General features: G+C 48.0%; 1 protein-coding gene across 2 annotated transcripts in view; it reads right to left on the bottom strand.

Annotated features, from left to right (window-relative positions):
• CAPN14 (calpain 14) overlaps nt 1-25,066 on the bottom strand; it is a 35,420-nt gene that overhangs the window by 4,892 nt on the left and 5,462 nt on the right. Inside the window, exons 2-17 of one of the 2 annotated variants that reach the window (XM_044262527.1) lie at nt 17,381-17,652; nt 16,070-16,139; nt 15,140-15,258; nt 14,862-14,998; nt 14,304-14,478; nt 13,644-13,709; nt 11,287-11,372; nt 10,023-10,097; nt 8,790-8,953; nt 7,742-7,905; nt 7,228-7,236; nt 6,571-6,776; nt 5,587-5,623; nt 5,042-5,098; nt 3,444-3,501; nt 768-832 (exon numbers count right to left, since the gene is read on the bottom strand). In XM_044262527.1, coding sequence (XP_044118462.1) covers nt 768-832; nt 3,444-3,501; nt 5,042-5,098; nt 5,587-5,623; nt 6,571-6,776; nt 7,228-7,236; nt 7,742-7,905; nt 8,790-8,953; nt 10,023-10,097; nt 11,287-11,372; nt 13,644-13,709; nt 14,304-14,478; nt 14,862-14,998; nt 15,140-15,258; nt 16,070-16,139; nt 17,381-17,605 — 1,713 coding nt within the window. In that variant the 5' untranslated portion in view covers nt 17,606-17,652. Of the gene's footprint in view, nt 1-767; nt 833-3,443; nt 3,502-5,041; nt 5,099-5,586; nt 5,624-6,570; nt 6,777-7,227; nt 7,237-7,741; nt 7,906-8,789; nt 8,954-10,022; nt 10,098-11,286; nt 11,373-13,643; nt 13,710-14,303; nt 14,479-14,861; nt 14,999-15,139; nt 15,259-16,069; nt 16,140-17,380; nt 17,653-25,066 lie in introns of those variants that run through there. The other variant, XM_044262528.1, reaches the window with a different exon arrangement.

Genomic DNA, 25,066 nt, shown 5'->3' with positions numbered 1-25,066 from the left:
TACCCCCCAAATGATGATAAAATGGGGGCTCCGAGAGTACGATCCTGTTGAGGTTCCTGCAGCCGGCGATAAGGCTGCGCCCTCCCCGACGCCTAGCACACCTGCCTGGGGCCACACGCCATCCTCTGCAACATTTCTGCAAAGACCCCTTTGTTACTTGCAACTTTCACTTCCTCCCACCCCCGACACATACTATCCGTTCCACGTGCCTCTCTGTACCATGGATAATGAAACTGCCATTCAATTGTCCACTTAGAAAAGCAGAGGGTTTGCTAGAAACATCACAGAGCTGAGAGCCAGGAAAAGAGAGTCGGTGGCGTGCCATGGGGCTTACTCTGCTTTCCTGCTCTGCAAAGAGGAGCAGCCATGGCCTGGTCACCAGCCGGAAAACTCGGGATCCTGAGGCTCCTGTGGCAGCTTCTTTGTTACCCGGAGGATTGCTCCTAACCAGCACCTGCGGCTGCCTCATCCCCACTATCGGCAAGTAAGATTCTTGTTATTCACAGGTAATACTCAGGACTCCTTGGATGACAGCACCAAGCACTAGGCCTGGGTTACCCCACATTCTCCCACTGATTCTACAGAGCAGCTTTTAATAGCATCCTTGCTGCACTCGAGGACCTGAACCCACCACGAGGCTGCGTGACTTGTCGGAGATCACACGGCTAGGAAGCGCTTAGGTTGGGATTCAAACCCAGGCAGCATGGCCCAGTGCGAAATTCTCCAACAGCAGCGGCGGGCCTCCTGCCCCAAACCTGAAAAGATACGTCCAGCAGGGCCAGGATCCCCTGGCAGGCGTCCAGGCTGAAGAGAGGCCGGGCGCTCCCCAGACCTGCAGAGGGACAGAAAGAGTGTGCATGGAGGTGGCCCTAGGATGGCACAGCCCTTTTCTGAACAGGCAGAGGCCGAGCTATCTGGGCCACCTATAGGTTCTAATGACTGTCATTTATGGGGGGTAGCAGGGAGTAAGGACAAGAGGGCAGCAGAGAGAGAGGGCTCAGCTATGGTTCACCCAAGGAGCACCATAAACCCTCGCAGAGACGACCCGATCACAACGCAGTTTTGCCTCCATGTAGGCTGGTGACCATGGCCCCAGGTACCTAAGACTTAGGTACCTCACAGAGTCACGGATCCCCAAATCTGCAAGAGAGCTGAGAGATCAATTTGTTTGAGCGCCACCTAAACTGGGGGATCCTTTCTCCAGATGTTTGGTGGACGGTCTCTCAGTCATGGGTGTTCGCTTTTTCATACAGATGGAGAGCTCCAGTCAGGAGGAATTTAGGTTACTTCCAAAGGAACCTCCTCCAAAATTTAGTCCCCAGTCCAAGTTCTGCCTCCAGAAAGGCATAAACAGGCTTATGTCTCTCCAACATCTCCCCTCTACTCTACACGTGGCTTCTAAGATCTCTTAGCCTTCCTCGAGACCCTATGCTTTGCCATCTTCTCTCTACATGCGGTACCAAGACCAGAATGCACTCCTTCGGTTGTGGTTTAATGAAGCAGACAGAGTACAACGGGGCTATGACTTCCCAAATCTTCAAGCTGTATTCCCCAAATTATATTCCAATGATGATGTTCTGCAGAGAAAGGGTTTTGAGTTCAACTGTATTTGAAATATTTTGCATTTATGGACCCTTTTCTCCATTCGCCGTGCATCATAGCCTATAATAGGTACTGAGAAGCCAACATTAAAATTTTGTTTTTGTTTAATGCAGAATTTCCCGAGCACAATTGACCACAGAGTCTAACCCCTTCTATTTCATGGAACACTTCCTAAAACTTCATAGTGTCTAATACTCCTTGGAATGCAATTTCAGAAATACAAATCTAAAGGTTTCCATTAAATATAGCCTGAATTTAGATTAGCTTACTTAGCAGCAACTTGAAACTGTGAGCTCGTGTTAAGTTCCAGGTCAACTAAATTAACCAGATATCTTTCACATAAGCTGCCATGAAAATGAGATCTCGTCTGCCAGGAACTCATGCGATCAATTTTTTAAAAAAATAATGAAATGTCAGTTTTTAATTATCATCCTGACTCTGTTTCATCTTTTGGGCTTGGGCACAGCTTGTTAAGAGCATTCTGAATTTCAATTCTGCTATCTATTATAGCAGAATTCCTTCCAGCTTTGTGCCATCTGCAAATCTGATAAGCCCACCTCCCGCATCCTCTTCTGAGTCATGGATAAAAGCTGAAGAAGTGAAGGGGACCAAGGGTAGAAACCTGGGACTCTCATCTATACTTGCCGACTCTCATCTATGACACAGAATTACCCTCTCTGGTTTTGTATTTATATAACTCTTGGGAATGGTTATCAGACTTGTGACTCCATTTCTATTGCCACTTTCCAACCCACACATCATCATTCTCCATCAGGTACTTTACCAAGGATTTCGCCCAAAACCGCAGTAGTTCTCTGAGCTGTCAATCCAAAAATTCTCTCATAGGACTAAATAAAAGTGATCCGTCCACACATTCTTTGGGAAACCATTTTGCATACTTGTGTTCAAAACATTTAAAAAATTATAAATGTGCTCAAGCCATCTCTTCTAGATAATTTCCCTAGAATTTACTTTCTGGGGTGTGTGTGTGTGGTGTGGGGGGGGGATTCTTATATAATTTCTAGAATCTCTCCTTCTGGCTCTTTTATGATACCTGAATTTGGCAATGAGGAACCATCTGGAAATTATTTCAAGCTCTGAGTTATACAACACCCTGGACTATAATTTGTTTGGGTCTGAAGTCTTGGCTTCATATAAAGGAGAAGCGATCACATATGTTAGGTGGCAAATACTCTTTAATTGTTTGGTTTACTTTTTTCATTTTGAACTTCATTCTCCTCTCTGGAGAAATCATGTGCTTCTCACTTGAAATATACATAAAAAAATTTTCCACGGGCTTTAAGCTTTCTTAATAATTTACCTCAGGTTTCATATGAAGGCATCCACACAGGCCATTTGCAGCCCTCTGAGGGGATGCACTCCCCTCCTTCAAATTTTAGTAGTTCCTCAACTTAAATATGAGTTTATTAGAAGGCTCCCGGGGGGGGGTAGTCAGTACTTATATTGTATATAAATACAATATTTATAGGCCAGGCTGGATACAGTCCTTCCACATGGAATCTATATGCCAAGAAAGAAGTACTCAGATATTCTCAAACTAGCAAAACATCAGAAATCTTTATTTTCACAGCCATACATCTCTATACACTCAAACTCAGCAAGCAAAAACAAAACAAAACCCCCCAAACAAGAAAGGAAGTAACTATTTTCCAAGCTGTATAAATTTCTCTACCACTACATGACCCACTCTGGTGTGAGACACAGCTGCCTAGGGGAGCCTCGTGCAGCAAACCACATGTCCCACCGGGGAAAGAGAGCAGACCCTGTGTTCAGAACAGCCATGCCCCCTGAGTCCTACAGGATGACTCTGAAATACTCACTTGGCCAGGTCATGTGGTTCAGGATCTTCTGCAGCTGCACTGCATTTATTTCTGGATACTGAAGTGGGAGCAGAGTGGCAGGAGAAAATTATCATTACCGAAGGCTCATTAGATGCAGAGGGGCTGCGGGAGAAGGGGGCTGGGAAGTCACTACGGCACCTGCTCAGCACGGTATATATGTCCCTTCCGGGCAGAGTAAGCCCGGGGAGTCAAGTCGAGGAAACCCCAGCAGGACAGGACTTGTAGGAAGCATTGTAATAATGGTGTTTTTCCAACTGGGTTTTATCAAGATGCTTCCGGAGTTCAGCAAACAATTTGGTTTGAATTTTATTCTTAATAAGATAACTTCAGCCAAGGCTCCAAGTTCTGAAGTTCATCAGAAGCAACTTTTATACCGACATGTAACTTTAAAAAGTGTTCCTGGGTGGCTCAGTCAATTAAGATCTGCCTTCTGCTTAGGTCATGATCTAGAGTCCTGGGATTGAGCCCCACATCGGGCTCCCTGCTCAGCAGGGAGCCTGCTTCTCCCCCTCAGCTGCTCCCCCTGCTTGTGCTCTCTTGCATTCTCTTTCACTTGCAAATAAATAAATAAAATCTTTAAAAAAATTTAACTTTAAAATATACATATGAAATATATCTTCAATGTGACTTATAAAATAGATACACATTCATAATTTATTTTTATCTGTTTTATATATATATATAGGGGTTCTCATGAGATTCCATTTGATAAAAGGACTGCAACAGAAATAAATTCTTAAAAAAAAATAAAAAAGACTGCAACAGAAAATGTTTGGAAATCCCTGTAGAGAGGAAAACATTTATGAACAACACATGTAAGATTCTGTCTATCCTCTCTGGCTACATTAGGCAAAAATGCCAGGGGAGAATATGAGAGAAGATGAGGGGCAGGCATGTTGTGAATTAAATCCAGAGTAACACAAGGAGCTCATCCTTTTCTAGTTTTAATGACATCACTACACAGTCCGACGCCAGATTTCTAGTGCACTTCGTATCTTGTTCCTCAGCGGATCTAGCGTCCTGCGGGTTAGGGACAGAGTGGCCTCCAGAGCCCTACCTCACACCGCTGGCCTTGTGATCTGTGTTAGGGCAAGGAAAGGCCTCAAGGGGACCAGGTATGCAGCCCCAGGCCCTCCCCTTCCCTAATGCCCTCTTCCCAGCCCTATCACTTCTCTAGGTGACCCCCAAAGGGGTCTTCCTCCTTGGGCCGCCCTCCCCGCCAGGCCCCTAAAGTTGATCCTCATACTCTACACCACCGCCAACAATGATTCTTAACTCTCAATTCCATTTTCTTAGAAATTAAAGATTAAAGCTATTTCTCCTACAACTAACAAATCAATGTCGCTTTCAAGAACAGATTTCATATTTTACAGGAGTCTTCTGGAGACAATCCTCTTCCGCTTACTTGTCTAAAAACATGAGGACTTGAATAGAAAGTGGCAGTTTGGGGAACAGTAGCCTTACATCACACTTCGTACCCAAGGTCAGGCGGCTGCAGACACACCCTCCATGGAATTCTAGGCTCCACTCTGTCCCCTGGTTTGCCCTCGGCTCGCCACCACCTCTGGCCAACTTACCTTCTCAAAGAGTTTAGTGAAGAATTCATCCTGCCCTTCATTTTGGTCCACTATTTCCTAGAGGAACAGACACACGGAAAAACCTTGTCGTTCATCTGGATGAATGGACGCTAATGCATACACTCGTGTCTCATGACCACCCCCCTAAGTCGGACCTTGAGCATCGTCTTACGTTTCCTACTACAGCGTTTATACCTCCTTTGGTTTTCCAATTCTCGCTGCCTTTGGGGAAGTAGCAAACAGTGAAATGGATAAAAGGAATACCAGGTAGAAAGAAGCGGAAGCAAGTCAATGTATAACTTGTGTACCTGGGGCTCTGGGCCCTCCATGACAAGGACCTGACCAGGACAGTTCTCCTGGTGCAAAAAATAGCACAACCTAGGGACCCTTAGGGCACAAAAGTTAGTAAGTAATACGGTACGAGTGCCATAGAGTAGGGACCTTAGGATCGGCAGACTTCTTCCCCAGACACATGAACGTGACGGGAGAAGCCCACCATTCTTTGGAAACAGTCCCAGCATGGGGAATCCCACCTGCCTACATACCTTAGAGAAAACAGCACTGGCGTCGCAGCCAATTTCACTGAGGGAAAACAAAGGGCAGAATTAATTCTTGGCGGGCGTCTTGGGAGCCTTTCGGCCAATATTCTCCCTCCCCAGGGAACACCTCCTCCAAGTCTGTTAGCTGATCTGCCAATGTGGGCTCACCCTGCTCTCACACCTCTCCCCCCACTTCTCCTTAGAGTCAACAGTCCAGCCACGTGGCCCCACACACTGCTGGTCCCTCTCCATGTGCCTGGGGCTGCCGCTCATCTCCGCGCCTGGCACGCCTTCCGCTGTCCCCACCCGCACCGAGCGACTCCTCATATATACGACTCGGCACTGCTAGGCAGTGAGGCTCAAGGTCAAATCAGACTACGTAGGGCCAAACCATGAAATAAAAAGAAAGAGAACTGGATTCTAAGCCTTGAAGGGCTGTCATGTCGAAACAATCATGAGCAGAAGACGTTGGGCGGGAAAGTGTGTCTACTGACTCACTCGCACACACTTACGGATCCAAGCCGATTCATTGATGACAGCATCCCCTCGTGTGCACAACCCCCATGCATCTCCTAGAAATTAACACCTCCCTGATGCTACCTCTGCTGCCCCCAGGACCATGGGAGATTGCCTCAGATCCCCCTCCTGATGTTCTGCTAACACCCTGTGTAGATAAACACTTGCATGGGACACAGTGTAGCATAAACCACTGCGCGTACATCCCTGTTCTTTCCAGGCCTTGAGCTTCTGGAGGGCAAGGTCCAGGCATGTTCTAGCTTTTTCTCTCACATGTCTAGCAGACTGTTCATTTCTTAGGAGAGCGGGGAGGAAGAGGAGAAGGGAGCTCTTCATACAGGGAGCTCTCTGCTCTCCCTACCCTCTCCTGTGTTGGTCACACAGACCCCATCCTCTGCCATTTCTGCCTCCTCCTCCTCCATACCCCCCTGTCCAGAGGGGGCCCCAACCGCCAGGGGAGTCCTGGGTCCTTACTGAAAGATGTGCTTCCTGGAGAAGACTCTCAGGAGAAACTCCGACTCCTGGCCAGCCTCAGACGTGCAGGGCACAATGACATACGTCCCTGACACCAGCTGTAGTTCCTGACTCACTTCTCTCTCTGTGAGAAATGCTTCGGGCCAGCTGAGGGGGCCATTTTCCCAGAAGAACTGAGGAGGAAGTTTCCTTGGGTCACCATAGTACTGTGGTAGAGGATGGAAGAGCCCCAGTTAAGATGATACTCAGGGCTTGTGGCCGGCCCTGGGGCCCTGGGCCAGGAGACAGGATGCAGATGGTCTCTGATTAGCCAAACCCAACCTGCTCCAGTGGAGGGATAAGGGGGTGAGGACAGAAAAGGAAAAACCACAACGTGTCAGGAATGGGCACCATTGCTCCTTTGTGGGGCTGAGGAAACACATGTCAGTTCATTTAACCTTACATTTAATAAATTCTAAAATACATCGGTTCTGCACCAGGCTCAGAGACAGCCCTAGAGAGGCAGAAGGATTTCTCAAGGTCCCTGGGTGGAAAGAATGTCAAGTGCTCGTCCCTTCGGCACTGTTGCCGGACGTCTGTGAGGTTCCTACAGTCAGGCTGAACCTGTCACGTGACATCACTCCAAACCGGGGCCGGCTGGTCAAGGGTGGCACTCACCTTGCTCAACTGAAAAACAGAGAAAAGAGAGGCCTCATTAGGCAGGGAAAGCAGCTCCTCCACGAGAACAAACTAACAGAGGCTAATATGTAAGAAGGCTCCCCCGGGGGCCCCCGTCTCTCCCATAAGACTCGCTGTTCTCATCAGTGACATTTTAATCCATCATCAGGAATTCTGGGAAAGGGTGAGGGAAGGCAACCTTGACTTTTGGGGAGAGGAAAACAACAGCGGTATTGATTTTACGAACTGTGTGCCGGGCACCATGAGGCGCCCTGGCACACGATGTCCCTCTGGTCTACTCTTTGCATAAATATCAGCATCCCCACTCTACAGATGAAGAAGTGGGTGCTCAAGGGCCCGCGGGTGATGTGTTCTAGGTCACATATTCCCAAAGGACAGAGTCAAGGTCAGCACCCAGGTCTGTGTGTAGACATACAGATGGTGAAGAGGACAGGAAACGAGGAGGAAGGATGCCCAGCGGTGGGAGATGCCCCGTGAGGCTGCATGCCCTCACCCTAAAGAGGTAGAAGCCGATGGCGAGGTGAGGCTTCCGATTCCGGTGCCGGTGCCTTGGCTTCTGGAGCAGGGACACCAGCACGCTGCACGGCATCAGGAATCTCCTGTCCTCCTGAGGGCTCCAGATGGACAGCAGAAACTGCGGGTTCTTCCAGAATGTGTCTGGACCAGGATGCAGTGAGGTGAGCCAGGCCCTGGTTCCCTGATCATCACATTCCCACAGACCCAGAGTACCTGTCCTAAGATTCCCACCCTGAGGTCCGTCTGGATCGAGTGGAGCTCTCGGCCTCCCCTCTATCCCCCCGACCCCTCCCACCCTGTGCTCTACAGACACACAGACAAGAGCTCTTCTCATCACCGTAGCCCCTTTGCACAGCACGGTTCCTGGCACAGACTTTGTGCCCCATAGGCACTGACTGCCTGAGTAAGGGACTGTATTAACTAACTGAGAATAGGTCCATGATTTCAGGGAGATTTGCATTTTAACAGGGACAAAGCCTTAGCTGAAGGGCAACTTCAGCCTTTGGGAGGACCACTGCGGTGAAAGGGGGGAGCCAGAGCCAAGGGCACCTGGCCCCCTGAGATCACACCCTACAGGTCTTTCCTTCCAAAGAGATGGCTCAGCACCTCCAGCATGGAGAAAGGGACACAGTGACCAAATCTCTGCACTTTGAGATTTCAGACACCTTTGTCTCCTGTAACCGGTGAGCTGAGAATCCTTAATTTTGTTTCACCACCAATCCCCGGGCAAGGAAGGCCTGATACATAGGATAAAATCACTGTTTCAAGCCTGCCTTTAAGGGGTGGTTATTTCAGCATAGAAATGGCCTTGTCCTAAAACCAAAGATTGAACCCCCCTCCTTCTACCGTGCATGTGTGCCTGTCCCTTCCTGGGGCCGAGGACACAGCCCAGAGGCAGAGCACCCGGCTCGACCATCAGAATTCCTCACACTCAGCTGGATGCCCCCGAGATGCCCCCTTCCCACTGGAGTGGCCACGCTGCAACTCCAGCCCCCCAGAACCCTAGGTCCTGTGCACCTGCTTACCTCGGGGCGACTTCATCCGGCCACCGGCCGTGCTCCCCTTCTCCCACTTCCCCTCCCGCAGGGTGCAAGCCCACTTCTGGCCCACCTCCTGGCTCAGCAGGCCTGGGGTCAGTTTACAGATGACCAGAAGCATGAAATGTGCTTTAAAGTCCTTCAGAGTCATCCTGTGGAGAGGACGGGGGCACAGCACAATGTCCGTTCATCAGGACTAAAGCAGGGGCAGAACCAAGCAGCCCCAGCCCGGTGACCTCCCCCTTCTGTCCAGCTGAGCCTGCCTGGGACACAGGAGAGCAGCACTGGCTCCATCAGTGTGAGGGGGCATCAGAGGACATGGGCCATCGAGAAAACTCCCCCACCCCCAGCTCGTCACTGGAAGCAGCCTCCTGCAAAGCGTGCCGGGGGAAACATTCTTGCTGTGCCGATTGCTATGATAAAGCTGAACTGGGGTGTTCCTGACTGGTGGATTGAGATATAAATGCCCGATAATAATCGTACAAGTCAGTTCTCAACTGTTCATTGATAAAAGCCTTAGGCCCTACTCACTAACTTTGAGACCCAAGGCAAGCTATCTGCACTGGCTGATGCTCCGTTTACCTATCCATAAAGTGGAAATTAATAGTACTTTCAGGGCTGTTGAGTTCAGAGACCACTTCCAAAGAGAGAGGGGTCACAGCAGTCTAGAAAGAGTGCAGAATGGGGAAAGAGGGGCCCATGGGAACAAGGGTGGAAGTTAATAATAAGGGCCAGAAGAGAAGAAAAAGGGGAGCAGGTGAGGCTCCCATCACACACCCAGAAACAGCATCCACTCAAGGCGTCTTGGTGGCTTCTCATAAAAGGGGGTGAGTGGCTTTGGGGTGGGTGGGAGTCTGGCCATGGTACTCCGAGGTGGCTTAGAGTTTATAATGCCTTCTTTCCTCATCTCTCTTTCAGGCCAGGAAAGATAAAACCTTGGGTTTGAGTGTTTTGAGAGATACAAGAGACAGGGTAGAAAGCAGGGAGAAGGAGGTGGCCGCCCCCTTGCTCGGCACTGAGTGCCCACTGAGCGCCACGCCAGAAGTCACAGCTCTCATCATAGGGACTGTGACGGCTTGCGGGAGCTGCGGGTCCCTAACGGGTCTTTGTGATCTCTGCACACGAGGCTGCCGGGCACATGTGTGGCACCCAGTAAATATTGGCAGGCTGGGTGTCCAAATGGAAGCCAGAGCATTTGCCCCAAGTCCCCAGGTCAGATACCAGAACTCGCCATCATCTCTCTTCCTCAGCAGTAGAATCTTTTCCTTGGGGCTCAGTAGTTCCCACGTACTTGAGCTGAAAAGAGAAAAGGGGTGTTTCTGTGGGAATGAAGGATGGGGGGGATGTGGGGGAGATCCTCAGAAGTGTCATTATTTCTCTCCTCCTCATGCTGCTTTGCAAACAACTGAATCTCACATCCCGTCTTCTAAAAACAACACGTAACAGTAATTCATCCCTCACAGGGCACCAAGCTCTGGGCCAGGCCCCTCACAGACTTTATCTCACCTAAGGCTAACGACAAGTTTGCAAGGTAGGGATTTTTATTTCCATTTCAGATGTTGGGAAACAGAGGCTAAAACAGATTAAATCACTTTCCCGAAGTCACAAAATTACGAAATGTCCGAACACATTTGAAACGACCTTGGTACTACGTATTTTCAAAGCCCAACGTTTTGAACTTCTGTGCCTGATCACAAGGGAGTAAGGCTTTCCTGTAGTATTTCCCCCCATAAACAACTAAATATGCGACAAAATAGAGAAAACAACTGTCTTCAAACATTAGACAGGAGGCGGCACCAGGTTACGATCCAGAGGAAGGGGAGGTGAATCCCAGCGTCACCCAGACTCCTGCCTGAAACGAAATCCCTGGAGGGTGACACAGAGACTCCCATTCTGGTCTGAGCAGAGCTCCCAGAGGTCACGACACGGAACCAGAAGGTCCGGGCCAATCCGGATCTGTCTGTCTCTGACCCAGTGGGCCCAAAAGCACACTGAACCGTGCCCGGGACAGAACACAGATTCAACTCCAAAGACCTTAAGTGATTCATTCACTAATCATCAGTTTCTTCATCTGTAAAATGGGGATAAAATTCCCTACCTATATGAGCACTGTTCAGAGGAACAGAAATAATAAATAGTCAAAGTGCTTGAAGGAAATAGGCACATAAGAGAGGTCTCTGCATGCTCAAAGTCAAGGTAATTTTTATTTTTAAATAAATAAGGGCAGGAAAAAAATTCAAAGGGCTTAGCACAGTGCTGGCAAGCTCTCAGTGAACATTAGCTCGGTTATTGTAATGAATGAGAAAACCGTCTATATGTCATTAAGCATCTTATAAATGTGAGCGATTGACCTTCACCGTCAGATCGCTCTCCCGATCCAGCTAGAGAACGAAGAACAATGTTGAATTGTCGTGCAGAGGGCAGCCTCCTTCGCAGGCTTGCCCTGCCCCATCCTCACCCCCGCCAGCCCGTCCTGGGTGTTCACCTGTCACTCCAGTCTCCTTTCCATTCTACTTTGCCCCATGGGTTCCGCAGCCTGACTAGATATTCTGGTCCATGTTTGCAGGTCACCTGCGTAAAATGAGAAGCAATTTCGGTGGCTGGGCTGAGTGCCAAACGCAAATGCTGCAGAGATCTGGGTGAAATCCGTGCCTGCCAGATGAGACCTTGAAGTGGAAGACGGAAGGCCCTGAGCGTGGGGAGAAGAGAAAGTGGTTCTGCCTCTTAGAGCTGCCAAGACCTAGCGCAAGTTACTTACCCTCTCTGGGTCTGTTTCCTCATGTGTAAAGTAAAGCTAATAGCCACGTCTGCTGTAATGGGTTGAATGGTGCTCCCCTCCCCAACCAAAGATAGGTCCACCCAATATCTGTCAGTGTGACCTTATTTAGTTATTTATTTTTAAATATTTATTTATTTATTTCAGTGAGAGAGAGAGAGAGAGAGTGCGCACAGGCTGGGGGGCAGAGGGAGAGAGACTCAAGCAGACTCCACATGGAGCACAGAGCCTGACACAGGGCTCGATCCCGTGACCCTGAGATCATGACCCAAGCTGAAACCGAGATGGGTGTTTAACTGACTGTGCCACCCAGCTGCCCTAGTGTAATCCCATTTATTAAAAGAGTCTTTGCAGACATAATAGACTTAAGGAACTTGAGATGAAATCACCCTGGAGGGGTGCCTGGGTGGTTCAGTCAGGTTAGCGTCTGCCTTCAGCTCAAGTCCTGGGATCAAGCCCCATGGTCCAGCTCCCTGCTCAGGGGGGAACCCATTTCTTCCTTTCCCTCTGCTGCATCCCGTCCCCTGCTTGTGCTCTCTGGCTCACTCTCTCCTCTCAAATAAATAAATAAAATATTAAAAAAAAAAAAAAGAAAGAAAGAAAGAAAAGAAGAGAAAAGGAAAAATAAAAGAAAAAGAGAAAAGAAAAGAAAAATCACTGTGGATTAGCGGAGTCCTAAACCCAGTGACAAGAGAAGGGAAAGGAAGGGTGGGGAGACACAGAGGAGAAGGCCACGTGGAGACAGGAGCTCTCCAGCAGAAGCTAAGGAGTGCTAGGAGCCGCCATAAGCCGGAAGAGGTGAGGAAGGACCCCCTACCACAACCCCCATAACCACCCACCCCGCCTGCACAGGCTGCCATGACAGCTTGGTTTCAGACTTCTGGCCTCCAGAACCGTGAAAGAATAAATTTCCGTTGCTTGAAGCCCCCCAGTTTGCAGTGACTTATTACGGCAGGCCCGGGACGCTAACACACCCCCTCTCGGGGTTGTTGTGAGGATTGTTAACATTTGTGAAGCAGCCGGACCATGACTTAGTGCACATTTTGGTAAAAACGTTAAATCAAAAAAATAAATAAATAAATAAATAAAATAAATATAAAACAAAATATGGACATAAACATATAACTAAATATTAATAAAGTCTAAGTTTTGTTAAAGAAGTATGGGAATACATGAAAAACTCTTGGTGCGCACACACACACACACACGACTGATGCAGGTCTGGGAGGCGGAGGAAGACAGGTGGGAGCTGAGTTGAAGAGATCTGGCTGCGTAAAAGGGAACTGGAGGACTTGGGGACGTCAGGCTGTCTAGAGGACATCGGGGGCCCTCGATGATGGAACCTGCATGTTTCTCACCCGCATGCCCCATCCACCCAGAGTACCCCTCTCCCTCAGACAAATCTACTGACCTTTCTGGGGCCAGCTCAATGCCACCTCCTCTATGAAGCCTTTCCTGATGTTCCCCAACCCAACCAGGCAAATGTCTCCTCAACGACCTCTGAGCCCCTAAAGCCTTTTATCTACTCTTCCCTCCACTTTCTCCTTTGCTTCCTTCCCATTTTTACATACAGTTTGTCTCCATCCCTGAGCTCCGTGTAGGTAGGGTCCCTGTCTGATGCCTCTTTCCCTCCATGCTTAGCACAGCTCAAAACATGAATAACCATGGAGAGTTATTCAGAAAGGAGGCTGACAGAAAGGAGTGTGTGAGAAAGAAGCGGGAATTTGGGTGGGAAGCCCCAGACGGGAAGGTTGTCAGTGGTAAGCCCAGAGCAAAGAGGGTCTCGAGGAAGGGCGGTGAGGCCCAGCAGGGCTGGGTGGCTGACTGGCAGGGCTTCCTCAGGGCAGAGGGGCTGGGGTGGTGCCCTGCAGGTGGCCCAGGCTGGACCCACCACGTCACTCCAGAACACAGGTGCACAGGTGCAGAGAGCACAGCCCCTGCTTCAGCAGGTAAAGAATTGGCCCCCGAGACTGGGCATAGCTAATAATGCTCACCAAAGCCTTGGTGAGAAGCCCCGAGAGAGAAGGGAAGGCCCGAGGGGAAACAGAAGGGCTGGTTCCACCCACCTTCCTGATTCCTGTGAGGGTATAGGCATGGCCTCCCACCAGCCCATTCTCCAGCACCCTCTCCATCTGTGAAGACAAGAGAGCTCCTGTCAGACTGCGGCTGTGTACAGGTTATTTGGGGGGCATGGGGACCTGTGTGGCTGCAGCAAGGGCTTATGGGGAGGGCTGAGGGAGACCCACACAGTGGCCTCACAGTTGTCAAAGCTCTTTCGCACCCACTCGTTGGAGCCTCTAAGTCAGGATGCCATTCTGCATGATTCCCATCCCTTTGGACAGAAGATGAGCTCACATTCGAAGCTGCCAAACCATCATGTGGGATGACAGGGTGGTTGCTCGTGGGGGTGGGGCCAAACCCAGGGCTCCCTATGTTAGTTCCATGTTCTTGGTTTTTGCTAAATTAGTCAGTAAAGACCAGTTGTGCTAGTACAGCCCCTTGCACCTGGTTGACACTTAGTCACCGTTAGCTTGCTTGTCTACACCATCAGCATTTGACTTTGGCCCCTTAGGGCTCCGCTTGGCTGCTCAGGTTTGAACACCAGGACTCCAGGAGCGAGAGCTGGTTGGGGGTCTTGGGGACCATGCTAGGTGAGAACAGAAGCTGGCAGATGAAGGGGATGGCAGCAGGAGAGGACACTGTGCTGGTACACAGCCCAGTCGCACCCCTGAGTGGGTCTGGCAGCCAATGAGCGTTCTGTTGTAGGTGGCTCGGGTTAGGATGTCCCAGAGGTTGCCAGGGGCTTCTGCTAGATTGAAGGTCATTGTCACCCCTCCAGTGAAGTCCACGAGTGCTTCAGACACCTGCCCACGCTGCAAGTCTTCATAGGAGCCAGAGAGCCTGCCCAGGGAAGGAGTACAAATGGGAGTAGAAGGGAAGGCATGTAGCCTGTAGCCTGGCATGGTCCAAATGAGTCTAGTGAAGCCCCTGCTTGGTTCTTTCCTGGGTATATGCCTGCTACTCCTTCCTTCCATCCCAGAGGCAAAGGAGAAAATATATACTGAGCCCCTGTCCTTGTTAAACAACTCCATCCATTAGGGAAAGCTGAAGGGAAGAGAAGGGAAAGGAAGGGAAGGGAAGGGGAGGGGAGGGGAGGGGAGGGGAGGAAAGGGGGAATTGGGAAGGGAAGGGGGAATTGGGGAGGGAAGGGAAGGGGGAATTGGGAAGGGAAAGGAAAAGGGAAAGGGAAAGGGAAGGGAAAAGATTTCTGGTGGTTGTCTTACTTGGCATAAGCCTTTTCCAGAAGAGCTCCCCAGAACAAGTTTTTGTAGGTGGAAGAGACAAACACCAGCTGGCCAGCTGCATTCACAGGGAGTCGGTCATCTATCACCACTGGCACCCACTTCCCAAAGTGCCAGAACTGGAAGGAGAAAGTGCCCACTAGTGAGTGAAGATTGCCGTGGAAGATGGTCAGCCCAGGGGGCAAAGACACGACTCTCCCGACGACTCACCCCTCTTTCCTAAGGCTTCCTCCAGGCTGGGGCACCAGCAAGTTACTCACCCAGAACTGGAAGATGCCAGCATACTTCTCAGTGAAATTCTGATTCAGGGGAACAACACGACTCAAGATGTCCTGGTGCAAAGTCAGAGCTTGCAAAGCAGCCAAGAACCAGCAGTCTCCTAAGCCAGAGAGCACACGGCATCTGCACGGTGTACTTCCTACATTCTACAGGTGTTTGCATCAATCTACTGAAGACTTTATATGCAAGAAATGCCTAGGCCCAGCTGCTTTTCTCCCTGGGCTTGTAGCCCAGTTTAGCAGAAGGGAAAGATATACCAAGGAGGAAGACAGTTGAGTGAGCAGAAGGTGGGGAAGAGCACTGCCAGGAATCTCAACTTGACACCAAGAACTGAACCACATTCCTGGACCAGCTTCCTGAAGGCCACATCCTCAGGAACTTGGACGCAAACACAACCAAACTTTTCTAAAGTCCTGCTTCTGTAACTGATTTATGCTCTTCTGGAAAGATCTCAACCCTTCCACGCTCCATTACCCCCATCTGTGAAACAGGTATCCCTACATTTGTGCCTTCCTTTGTGGCCATGGGTTTTTCTTAGTCCCCCCAAAAAGAAAGTCAGGATGAGGATAGGCTTGCTTGGACTCTAGATGGGGCATCTAGTGACTGGTGTGCCAAAAAGGACTCATTATGGGGACTAGAACAGAGGGAGCACATTCTCCCAAGACAAAACCCAGACCTGTAAACTGGTAATGAGGATTGTCCTAGGGGAAAGTTTTGGCATTCCCATGTACCCTCAGAGGACCAGTTATTATCATTTTCCTGGCAAAGGACACAGACTTCAAGGTGGAATTCAGGGTGGCCATTTCCCCCATTGGGACCTCTCAGATCCACTCTTTCCCACTCCATTCTGCCTTGGCTGGGTCAGGCTCGTGGCTGCCAGGTCCGCGTGTCCAGGGGCTGTACACACTTACCTACCACTCCCTGGCACAGGTCCAGCCTTTTGGCATTGGCAGAATAGAACTGGGGATTGCTGTGTAACTCCTGCAGGGGACAGACAGAATTGTCCTTTTGTCCAAGAAGCTCCTTGAGCTACAGTGACCGTAGTTTCCCATACCCCAAGATTGGACTTATGGGGACACAGATATGGAATATATATGAAATCGGGGCTGTCCCAGGAAACCTGGCATATGGATTCAGCCCATCACATTTCTCATTCCTTCTTGTAGCCCATGGAAGCCAGAGTCCGGGAGAACTCTGTGTGGATCCTGAGAAATAGCACTGGTACCCAAAATGCCTTTGCCTGGAGTTTCTGTTAAAATAGAAGTATGTCTTTTAGAGGGTGTTCATATTTTTTCTTAGAGACCTTCCCATTGTCCTGATTCTCCTCCTCCTCCTCCTTCCTACCCTACCGCCCAACAGAATGGCCTTTTTGCCTTTCTGTGCTGAGATGCAGGTGGGATGGAAGTGGGAGGGGGGGCAGGTGGTCTCTGCTCCACAGTGAGGACTAAAGCCCTCATGTTCAGCATAGGCACAGCTCACCCAAGGTCAGGTGTGACAGACTCTACATCAGCAGTTCCCAAATTTTCAGGGAAAAGTAGAACCTTGGCTGCTATCTAGTTTGGGAGGCCCGCTTGGGAATTTTGCACACAGAAGGGACTTAATCTGGGGCCATACGCTTTGATGGGAAGGCTGAACAGGGCCCAGAGGGTGGTGAATCTGTGGCAAGCCTGACTCCTCTTTGTTCCCCAGCCATGTTGGGGAAAATTATTGTATAATTCAAGTTTGGTGGGGGCTGGATTGCCTTTGAACACAGTAAGTTGCCTTTTAAAAGAATTGTCAAAGCACTTTAGAAAGTGAAGAACATTGTTGTAAGGTGATTAATAGCTTCTTAATTTATGTCTTCCATGGGCCTGATTTAAGTGTTAAGGGTGAAGGTATGTGAGAATGTGTCTTCCTGGTCGATGGCATTGGTGGTGGCTCAGGATGCCCCACCAGCTTGGATGAAACCCAACAGTACTTTGGCTATGGCTGCCCAGCGTATTTCTGGGTAGGGGCTGAGGGAGATCATATCTCAGATCCCTTTCAGCACCACCCCTGGTTTTCTCCATCTAGAGAATGGGAATGTGGGCACTCACCCACTGCCTTCACCTGGGGATCAATGGCAGTAAGTAAGACATGGCATCTGGAACACTCCCCAAGTAAGGTCTGGGCTGACTTGTGTGTGTGTGTGTGTATGTACACACACACACACACGTGTATGGGGAAGCACCCCCCTCCCTTACCGGAGGCCTCTTCCATTGTAGGCCAGGTGGCAGCTTCCGCAGCAGGGGCCCGCTGCCCACCGAGCGCAGACTGGCTGGAAAGCTGTCATCTTCAAAGAGGTGGCCTTCCATCAGGCACCTTTCCCTCAGGGATTCATAGTCTTGCTTGGAGAGCTGTGAGGAGCCCCGCAATGAGTTCTTCCGTCCCAACTTCCATCTGCCTCGGAAAGGTAGCCACAGAGACATGGTCGAGTGGATGATCCAGTGGGTCTTCTGGATGGTTTCTGTTGCTCCTGGAATGGAGAGCCCGTGTTCAGTTTACTCACTGCCTATTGACCCTGTGCCATTCCCCCAGCGAGGAAGAGTATGGAGAGGTAGACAGACTGCAGCATCTTGTCTGATTCTCATCCCAGAGAATGAGGTCCTTGAGCACTTGCTCCAGTGCTGGGGTTCTGATGAGGGTTCTGGGCTCCCACAGCCAAGGCCTGAGGGAAAGGAGGGGTCTCTTCAGCCTCAGGGCTGGGTCCTGGGCCCCTGACCATGCCAATGACACAAGGACACTTCTGCTTAGGGGGGCAGGGGAAGGAGGAGAGTAGCAGGAAGCTAAAGTTCAGTTCATTGGACTTGAGGGTCCCTGTGCCAGACAAGGAAGGAGCAGTGGCTACCCTTTCTGTCCTCCCTCACAGGGCCTTCCTGCTGTCACCTCCAAGCTCACACACGTCCTTCTACTTGCTCTAATGTCCTCCTCTGTCTTCCCTGCAAAACCACGTCTCTAGCTTTCCTCCTTCTACATATTCTTCAAATCAACTCCTTCTTTAAGGATATTTTTGGCAATGTAAAAAAAAAATCACATATGTATTATGGTGAATACTGAAAGGTCTGTACCTGCCTGTTCTCTTCTTCACCTTATTAATAGAAACCCAGTTTTGATCACTCAATAAAACCCGATTTCCCAGAGCTTCCTGCTGGACAAGTTGGCCATTGATTTGAAGGTGGCAGTCTAGCAGGTGAGGCTTTTGGAAAAGTTATGACTTTCCCAATTTTTCCAGTTGGCACTACTTCTGAATTCCCCCCATCCCAATCCTGGGAGAGCAGATGTAACAGCTAGAGAGGGACCACTAGCATGTGGTAAAAAATCTTTGAACAAATGGTCCAGACTTGCCTCCAGTCTCCAATGGTGGCTTGCCTCCAGGCTTATTACATGAAAAGGACAAACCATTTGCTTACTTAAGTCATGAGAGTGGCCAGACTCGGCCGTGCTCTCTCTGTTACATGTTACACGTCTGTTACATACAATCATAGCACTCTCAAGTGATACTCAATGGCCTAGAAAATTTTACATACACTTTTGGGAGATCAATGGATCAATAGATCCTTCTTCTGAAGCTCATCAACAACCTTCACACTGAGAGCTCTGCCAACCGATTGGACCCCACCAACCCCAATATTCTAGCATATCTTATGTCTATGTCTATTTTTGTGCGGTAGTTGATTCATTAAGCCAGGGATTTCATGGCCTTTGTGATTTGTATTCCTATCTACTTAGAATCTGAAAATGTCAGAGCTAGAATATGGCTTGGTAATCATCAAATCCAGTATTTCCCCAAAATTATTTTATCAGTGGAGTTCCTTCTTCAAATGAAATCCTACAGAAACTCAAGGGTAAAGGCTTGAGTTTACAGATTGGACCTCAGTGCAGCTTTGCAAGATTTCTCATTTTATGGTTTGAAAACCACCAATCTTATCTTGCTCCTCTCATTTTTCAAGTGTTAAAACCAAAACCCATTCATCCATTGGCTCACCAAAAATTTTATTGGGAATTTTTCATCTGTCAGGCTTGAGCTAAGCATCATTCATGAGAGACAGTCCCTGCCCTCCTGGCTTTTCCAGCCTAGCGGGGGTCAAGTAACCTTTCAGGGCTACCCAGGGAAAATTCATCAGAACCCTATCCAGAACTCAGGGCCCTGACTCCCACAACAGTGCTCAGCCCTCCATGTCAACAGCTCCTATTTGTGCAGTACAGTGCTTGGGCCAGAATGTATATGCACTAAAAGCAGCCTTCAAACAAGCCTACTCCAAGTATGAGTACTCCCTCCCAGCTGTATGAGTGATCTTCCTTCATCAAGATACTGCCTATCCTCCAAACTCCAACTTTATTCCCACCACCAGGAAACCTTCCTTGTGTGTCTAGTCTTCACTGAGTTCCCCTTATCTTGACTGTCTACTGTTCCACCATCTACCACCAAGGACTCCCTATCACCTTCTAATTGGTTCTTCTCAAATTATCACTAGAGAAGCACCTGTATTCTTTTCAGCTTGCCACAGAAATTAATGAAAATAAATATGAAATTTATTTTATAAATTTATTTTATAAATATATATATTTATATATTTTTAAAGAATTTATATTTATATAATATATATTTTATATTTATGTATTTATAATTTATTAGATTTATTTAAAAATAAATTAATAAATTATTTAAAAATGAAATTCAAAAAGGATACGTAAAATACAAGCCCTCCTTTAAAAATTTTTTTCAGATTCAACAGAAATAAAATTATTTGATCAATTACTATAAAATAAGGTTCTAAACACTTACCTTTAGTTTTGTATTCAGCCTAACATGCACCACTAGCAATCAGTTTCTGAAATGGTCTTGTTCTTGGATCCCATTGTGGGCTCTGCTCTGAGTGATTCACACACGGAAACCTCCTCTGCCTAACACCCTTTTTTCCCCCACAGGATTAACACTGGTGGAATGCTGTTTGTCTCACACCCTTACCTCTCTCTGAGGTTAGGGCAGTCTGATTCCTGGCTGTCCTTATTTGTCACAAGTTTATTCACACTTCCTGGGGGACGACCCTGTACTCTCCTACCTTGGCTTACAGGGATCCAAACGTTATTACTGGGATTTTCCCCTGAGTTTCTTCCTGATATGGACCATCAGACTATGCTTCCTCTGCCCTAACTCCTTCTTCCAACCACATTTACATCTGTCAACAAACACGAGGCCACACAGAGGCTATCTTACTTTTTTTTCAAGCCTGAACAGCAATCCTTCAAATCTTGAGGTGTGACCAATAATAGTGGGTCCCTTGGCTTCAGAACCAGATCCAGGCTCAGGCCCTTCCTCCTGAGGGCTGGGTCACACTCAGATTCCTCTCCATGCCTGAAAACATTGCTTCTTAAGAGAAGTTGTGGTGCCTTGTCGGGCTCAGAGGCCTAAATACCCATCACAAGATGCTTCCACCCTCCAAATTGCAGAAAGAGGCCAAACCCATACACATCTTATCTTTAAATAAACACTCCTAAGGCACCTTAAGGAGAGTCTAGACCCAGATGTGGGTAGCTGGCGGGTCTTAAATGTCTTCTGTATGTTACCACCTATGACTGAAATGGGCTTTCTCAGATTGCCATAGCACTCTGCAAAGGGCCAGGTATATCTTGGTTGTATTTGGAAACTCATTTTAACTAGTGTAAGTAAACAGTGTTGGAGCAGGCCCATAACAGAAGACTATGCAAATGAATAGGGAAAAGCTGATTGAGGCACATGATATTCGAGTGTGCAGCCTAAAGGCACAGAGCCCGTACCTGAGCATCCTTCCCTTGCCACCCGAGAAGGTGTTAGACTTCTCTGTCACGTTCTTCATGTCAGGATTCATTTGTACTCCGCAAAGAAGTAGTCAGAGCCTCCATTTCACTTTTGTGCATTGGCTCCACTCGCCTTCTCTATAGACTTTAGGGCAAGATGGGGAACTCTGTAATGGTGAGGGGTGTCCCTGGTGCTCTTAATCCAGATGAAGCCTTTTGGTGCTAACTGGCTGGTGAACACTGAGGGACATTACCAAGTGAGACACCTGAATACTCCATGCCTTGAGTCCCTGCCCTGATATGCGGTTAATTCACATGTGCATTGAACACCTACTATGCGCCAGACACTGTACTCATGCTAAACACATACATGTAAGTATAGAGTTGGGGCTCTGGAAAGGCAACAAAAGAGATAAGAACCACATTCTCATTCACAGGTGCTATGGACCTGTAGCATCCTCCTAAGGGATGATTGATTTCCACAGAACTCTGGCATCCTGCCACAACCCACCAAGCTGTCAGAAGTAAAATTGGAAAAGAAACCTAGGCTTCTTGCACAGTGGTCTGTCTGAATGATAAAAAGCATTGGATTGGAAACATAATCAATTCTAGGGTCTGGACAGCTGGAACAAAAGAACAAGACTAACTGTTGGCCCTGCCTGATTTATCTTGGGCAGGGACTGTACTTCTTTTGTGTAATAGGAGCACTCGATTTGGAATTAGACAACCCGGGAAGTGGCTGGGTTTGTCGCCCCCTACCTCTGTGACTATGGGCAAGACCCTTACCCTCTCTGAGCTGGTCTCCTTACCTGTAAAATGGAGATGACACATACTGTAAACTCTCAGGACTCAAAAGAGCTAATGATAAAGTTTGAAAAAACTTTAGTCTAAAGCAGGAGTTGGCAAACCATGGCCCATGGGCCAAATCTGGCCCATTGCTGGTTTTTGTAAATAAATTCATTGAAACACAGGTATGCTACCTGTTTATGTACTGTCTATGGCTATTTCTGCAACATAAGTTACAACAGCAGAATTGGGTAGTTGCAAAAGACATCATACAGCCAACAAGCCTGAAATATTTATTGGCTGGCCCTTTATAGACAAATTGGCTTAAATCACGGTCTAACTCCATAAATGCTATGGCACAATGCTAGACACAGTGGTAGGCTCCAAATAGGAATTCAGAGAATAAAATGTGATTAAGTGGGTTCATCATTAAGAATTTATGTTAATGCAACAGAATCTTTTCTCTAATTGATTCATTAATTTTTTATAGACTCAACATTTACGGTTACCTTTATGTCTCAAAAAGATTTGAAGATGTGGCCTGCCATTCCTCTCTGCTAAAGTCTTGTCTCTAATTCATTTTTCAGATGTGATGACATCAGACATTCCTTGGAAGTTTCGGGTGGTTTTGCGGTTACTGATTATGAATAGGAAAACCCACATCTCTATGTACAGATCATGACCTGTTTGTAAAAGAGGAAGTTATTTGGCAATGTAGGGGAGCAAAATTTTCCTCCCCCAAGTGTGTCTTTGTGGCGTGTGGATTATTTTAAGCTGTTTTATTTTTTTTTTTAAGATTTTATTTATTTATTTGACAGAGAGATCACAAGTAGCCAGAGAGGCAGGCAGGGGAGGAGGGAGTGGGGGAGGGGGGAGGGAAGCGGGTTCCCCTCTGAGCAGAGAGCCTGATTCAGGGCTCAATCCCAGGACCCTGGGATCATGACCTGAGCTGAAGGCAGAGGCTTTAACCCACTGAGCCACCCAGGTGCCCTTATGCTGTTTATTTTTAAGAAGCAGAAGACTCAAGAAGTTTTTCTTTTTTGCCACCCTCCTAATGCCTAAGAAAGTTTAGATAGAGGACTTATTTCAGAAAAAGAACTATTACCATAGATAACGATAGTACAATATGAACTAGGTGTGGTAGAGAGGATGGGACCTAGAAAAGTCTGTTGGTTAAAATTCTTCTCTATCTTCCATTGTTGCTATGGGCCCAGCAAACATTTGTTTACTCTTTTACTCCTTTTCATCTTTGGGTGGATCGTGTTCCTTTCCTGTCAAGACCTAGACCCCTGCCTCCTTTTCGTAGTTCTGGATGGCATATAAGCTTCAATTGCCTGACAGCCTGTGGGCCTCCTATTCTTATGGAAGCTCTCTTGCTTATATAATTAAATTTGATTTTCCCCTGTTAATCTGTTTCGTGTCAATTTAATTCTTAGATCAGCCAAAAGAAGCTGGGAGGGTAAAGGAAAAATTTTCCTCCCAACAGCAAAATTAATGGTTTGAAAGGATCATGAACGTTTTTACTATTTAGATATGTCTAATTTAGATACAGTTTGTAACAGAAGACCCCAAGCCCTCCTATATTAGGGAAGACATCTGTCTTTGAGGAAACAAGAATGTGGCCTAACCATGAGCTACAGAAGATAAGAATGGTATATATTTTTTTCTAGATTCACAGAGCCAGGTGATACATCATGAATAAACAGATGCCTGATAAACACTTGCTGACAGGCTGACTAAATGAACAAATAGTTCGTTCTTCATTTGTAAAACATAAAGAATGATAAAGCCTGCCCTCTCCACCCCTCCTGATTGAAGCTGAAATGAGATACAGGCTATGAAATATTTCGGGGAGCTGGCAATCCTTTGGCTGCTCTTCTGTTGTTCTGACCACATCCCCAAGATTTGGTTTTGGTTGAGATTTGCTTTTAGGAGCCTCATAACAGCCTTCCCTTCTAATCCATGCTGGCTTGGAAGTAACTTTCCTGGGGGAATTATACAGGTTCCAAGGCAAAGCACCCTGGCGAACAAAGTAAAATCAAGGTCATCCTTCAAGGAGAAAAGAGTCTCCAAGGGGAATATACACCTTGGGAGTAGACTGGGTAGGGAGGAGGGGCAGGAAATGCCCGCCTTAGCTGGTGATGCTAAGGGTTCCTATGGGCTGATTGCCCACTTATTTGGAGAGATTAAAATTCTGTGGAGCTCTCTTTTCACTCCCAACTGCCCCATCTGTCATCTGACTCCATGGGACACTGAAGAGCCACAAATCTGCAGCTTTGTAGAACTACAGGCACCCTCATAGAGATAACTTTCCTTGGCTTAGGAATATTCCCTGAGCCTGTGTGGAAGATGTCACTCACTGTATATGAACCAAATATCAAGACAAAAGGAATTTGTCACCCCACTCAGCACTCCTGTGTACAGATAAGACTTCTGAGGAGGTCTAACGGGCTCTCAGCCTGCTCAGCTTCATGGGCTCAGCCTGCTCAGCTTCATGGGGGTGAGCCCCTCATCCCGAATCCCAGTGGGGTCACTCTGTTCCTTCAAGCCTGCTTCTGGTCTTGTAGCTCCCACCCAGGAGATCACCAAACCCTAGCCTCAGGTCAGTCCCTTCTCTTATTCCTCCACCGCCTTCCACACTTCAATGGACGAAGCCTTTCAATTTTTCCCTCTTCTGAACATTTCAAAACGCATTTGAATAGGAACCAGTTTTAAAACAGATCTAGAGGAGTTACTTTTATTTTTATAGGAGTATTTGCATCTCAAAGGAGTCACAGACTTAGTGCTGCATTGCCTGGTCAGACAGAGGTAGCTTTTCTTCCAACTGGTCCTGCATTTACCTTCTGAGTGGCCAATTTCACAGCACCCCCCTCAGATCCACACAGCCCACGGTCTCAAACCCAACAGCTGGGCTCTTGGTGTTTTGGCCCCTTTCTGTGTAAACAACATACATCACACACCTCTTCTCTATCCCAACTTATCTTTTCATGGGTGCTCAAGTACAAGGTGTTTCTTGCTCTCTCTGCTTCAAATAAAACCATCCTTCAAAGTTCAGCTCAGGTCTCTCTTCCTCCCCAGAGCCCTCTCTGCCTCTCTAGCACATTTGATCTTCTCCTCACAGCTGAGTCACCTCATGATGTACTGATGTTTTACCTTAGAAAAGGTATTCTAGGGGCGCCTGAGTGGCTCAGTGGTGAAAGCCTCCGCATTCAGCTCAGGTCATGATCCCAGGATCCTGGGATCGAACCTCCCATCGGGCTCTCTGTTCAGCAGGGAGCCTGCCTCCTCCTCTCTCTCTCTCTCTGCCTGCCTCTCTGCCTACTTAT

The sequence above is a fragment of the Neovison vison genome, chromosome 8 (assembly GCF_020171115.1).
Source record: "Neovison vison isolate M4711 chromosome 8, ASM_NN_V1, whole genome shotgun sequence".
NCBI classification, from domain to species: domain Eukaryota; kingdom Metazoa; phylum Chordata; class Mammalia; order Carnivora; family Mustelidae; genus Neogale; species Neogale vison.
The sequence above is the reverse complement of the archived record's forward strand: the minus strand, read 5'-3'. Positions and strand labels throughout refer to the sequence as shown.